We start from the raw sequence: 4,203 nt of genomic DNA, 5'->3' as shown, positions 1-4,203 counted from the left end.
TGGCAGATTAAATCCATGTTGAGAATAACAGTATTTAAGATGTTTGCACAACACAAAATAACACTGCTAGGTAAATAGAATTAATAAAGTAATCTTACTATTAAATCTTAAGTAAGATTAGTAAATGTCCTGGAGTATGTTAACTAGAAATGACATTAAATTAACTTGATATTTATTAGTTAATTTACTCTGTAAGAGTTTGCTTTCTTTACTTTAAACTGATTATTAAATTAACTTTAGTTTTACCTTCAAGTTTGCTTTAACAAAATAAGGCAATCGGTTTCCAAACTTTTTTTTAAGTAAGCTGAACTTATTAGGATTTACAGTGTACGGGACAGGAAGTTCAGCTACTAGTTTGTGATGTCACAAGTACAGCCAAGTAAACACTATTGCATGGCCAAAAATTGAATTTCACTCACACTGTTTTAATGACGCTGACAAGGAGTGCATTCAGCATTGGGGAAAAAATTTGCATATTTTTACTCAAAAATAATATATTTATGATGTGTTGCTTGTATATTTTGAAGACACCCTAAAGTAATTTGTAATATACTTGTAATACAAACAAAGTACACTTTAATATCACTAATCAAGCATGCAATTAGCTTACAGCATATACTTAAAGTATACTAAGTATACTTGAAGTTGTTCCAATTTAGCACATAAAAGTACACTAAATACACTTACAGTTATGTTTTACTACAATTTAATTACAGCTAAAATATACTTGGCACAAAATTAGTTGTTCCAAAATAGCACACTTCAAGTTAACTAATCAGTAACACACTTGAAGTATACTGACAATTAGTCTGGCTGCAAGTATTAGCATATTTTTTTTCACTAGGGAAGAGTTTACTGATTGTAATTATTAGTGAATTAGACCCAATATTCTTCTGCAAGACGCATGCCAAAATGTTAACCACCAGAGGGCCAAAAGTTGCACAGTGTACCTTTAAATTAATAAATAGTTACATTAAACCTTACATATACAGTAGAACAATAACTGTACAAACAATGTAAAAACATCAAACTATATTACACCATTTTATTGAACAGTTTGTTTATACTGAACTCTGCAAAACACAAACTATTTTGAACAAAATACACTCAAACCAGAACACTGTGTGCCATATAAACAGGGTCATCTTCTGCTTACACGGGAACTAGACAGCCGCCTACTGCAACAGCACAATGAGGGCGGCAGCAAGGTGAGAAATTTTATTTCTAATGTATTTTTTGTATTTATTCATTGGACATTCATATGGGATTATATTGCACTCATATTAACAAGTTATCATCCCATTATTATTTTCTTCATAGTGCGGCTCCTGATAATCACACTCACCCCACAGCTGCTGATGGGAGGATGACAAAACAAAACACAAAACATTAAACTTTTCAGAGACTATTTATTTATTTATTTATTTATATGACATAGATGTGAAGCATCAGACAGAAAGGGTCTGAATCCATGTGCAGAACATTATTAGGAGAAACAAGGAGACACAAAACAAACAGGCAGAGAAACAAATGACAGGCAGGGGCTGTGTAAGATCAGAACGCAAAGGTCACAAAACCCAGAGTCATAAAACCAAGAGAATATGCTTCTTTATGCAAAACTTGCCACCACAATGTTAACAAATTTTCAAGATTCTGTTTCTCTCAGAATAGAGCAGCTCCATCAGCAGATGTTCAGCAACCTCACAGGAGATTCATGATACAGTAAAACACACAGAATCAACCGACAGAGAACCAATAGTGAATTTAGGAAATGTTTCAGTGTTTGAGGTTCATAATTTGACTACACAGAATAAACCTCATAATTTCCTTCATCTGCAGGTGTTTTCATGGTTCACTGAGTGACTTCTGATTATAAAATATGAGCTTGAGTTCTTGGGCCTCATTTGTAAAGATGTGTGTAGAATTTCTGAAATGTCCCTACAAACAATTTATAAAACTATCCATACACACAAAATGTTTCTAAATGCATTAATCTCAGTTCATTTAAATTCAAGCACAATGTGAACAAATGCACCAACCAACAGAACGACCACAAATATTCCTTAATGGTTCATTAGAAGTACAGCACTCATCACCACAAGGACAAGAAAATCCAAACATGCCTTTATTCAGGAAATCAGTTTTTTTCTGTTGCAAATCCCAATTTGTTTCTCACTTTTAGGATGAAATTCTACATTGTTTAGAATACGATTGTACATGCATTTTATGAGGACCTTTTTTTAAGATCAAAAAAAGACAAAAATAAGTCCAAGACATTAAGCACCCGCTTCGGATGTTATTACTCGATTGAATGGGCATTATCAGTGGTTATCAGCTCATTGATATGGGCCAGAAGGGACCTGCTGTGCCTACTGGTAGGCTCAGAAGGCTGTTATCATCCACCCAAATGGTTAATCACTGCACGCATGTATGACGGTAAAATTAAAGCGGGCACTGTATTTCCTAACTGGATTTTGATTAAATAAAATACAGCATTTTTTAAACAACCTTTTAAGTTTTAATCTATATATTTTAATAACATTTCACCCTTCTGTAATTTATTTTGACTTCTGCAAATATTAATAAGATTAATATTAATTTAATAAATCTCTCACAAACAAAGCCACCATCATTAAACACTTAAAAATGAACATATACATCTCAAAATCAAAACAGAATACTGAATGATAGACAGTCAAACATTAATACTGCAATAAATTCACAAGATGGAACTGCACACAAAATAATTTATTATCAGCGATAAATAGGAATATCAGCTCAGTTTTCAGCCCAGCATCAAACTGGTTTATATGTATGAATCTATGATTTTAGAAAGCAGATGCTCTTTAATTAGGTTTATTATTAACCCAGTAAACTAATTAAACATTCATTGTAGAGAGTCTGTCTGATTTCTATAGCTTATATTCATCATAAAGCTTTGAATGTTTTGTAGAACATGAACATGCATGAAGAAATTCATCTGCGGTCTGAGACTGACAGCTGCCTGTTCTGTGTATGAAGATCATTTACATAGAGAGACACTTTGCATGAGAGTGTTTATAGTGCTGTGAGTTTAACACTTCATGACTGAGAGCAGAACAGAACAGAATCTTCATCATCACACAAGACAAAACAACAACAATGAACAACATCATCATCCTCATCTGGACACTCACACTGTTTGCTCAAGGTTTGTAGTAAAACTTTCATAAAGACAATTCATTCTTTTAAAATATGAAATATACACCATTTTTAATTCTTATCCTATTCTTTCAGAGTGTAGAGGACAGTACACTGTAACTCGAAGTCCATCAATAACAGCAGATCAAGGACAAGAAGTCAGAATAAACTGTAAAGTCAGCAGTGCAGTGCTTTTTGGTAATTACTTACACTGGTACTTACAGAAACCTGGAGAAGCTCCTAAACTCCTCATATATTTGGCAACAAGCCGTTACACTGGAACTCCATCTAGATTCAGTGGCAGTGGATCTGACAGTGATTTCACTCTGACCATCAGTGGAGTCCAGACTGAAGATACAGGAGATTATTACTGTCAGAGTTACCATTACATTGACAGTAAATATGTGTTCACACAGTGATAAAGAGTTGTACAAAAACCTCCATCAGTCAGAGTCACAGTGACTGCACTGATACAGATGAGAGAAACTGCAGCTGCTGATGGGTGTGAATCAACTCAATCACTCTTGTCTGTAAATCACTATATTGCAATGCAGAACACTATCTAATAATAAATTCAGTCTGTACTGGTTAGGTTAATCACTATAATGAATGAACAAAAAAGGCTTGACACTCAACAAGCATTGCAGTCAAAATAAATACAATTAAATTAACTTGCATGTTACTATCATATTGGCTGCACTGTACTAATAATGCACATATTAATGCCTTTTTCTGCATGACCATATTTTAGATCCCTTTATCCTACCACATAACTATTAATAATCAGCAAATTATGAGTTTATTCAGCCAACTGTTGCAGTTAATAGTTGTTTAACTGTGAGAATTGGGCCTTAAAATAAAGTTTTATCTGTCTTGAACTTGGTCTTTGACTTGTGCAGCGGTTAGTTTAACTACTATAGATGCTGAACAGATTAAAGGTTTGATATTTCACATCACAAAATATCATCCATTGTCCACAGCATTACAGTCAAAAACTGAATTAATATTTATTATATTTAAAAA

At 33.4% G+C, this 4,203-nt stretch overlaps 1 gene segment (V, D, J or C); it reads left to right on the top strand.

Moving 5' to 3' along the window:
• Window positions 1-3,091: 3,091 nt before the first annotated feature.
• LOC127156321 (immunoglobulin kappa variable 1-27-like) lies at window positions 3,092-3,599 on the top strand. The segment is given in 2 exon segments: window positions 3,092-3,190; window positions 3,277-3,599. Coding segments are annotated over 2 exon segments (372 nt in total).
• The last annotated feature ends 604 nt before the right edge of the window (window positions 3,600-4,203 follow it).

This window comes from Labeo rohita, chromosome 25 (genome assembly GCF_022985175.1).
Source record: "Labeo rohita strain BAU-BD-2019 chromosome 25, IGBB_LRoh.1.0, whole genome shotgun sequence".
In the NCBI taxonomy this organism is placed as follows: domain Eukaryota; kingdom Metazoa; phylum Chordata; class Actinopteri; order Cypriniformes; family Cyprinidae; genus Labeo; species Labeo rohita.
Note: the sequence above shows the minus strand (reverse complement) of the source record. Positions and strands in the feature narration are given on the sequence as shown.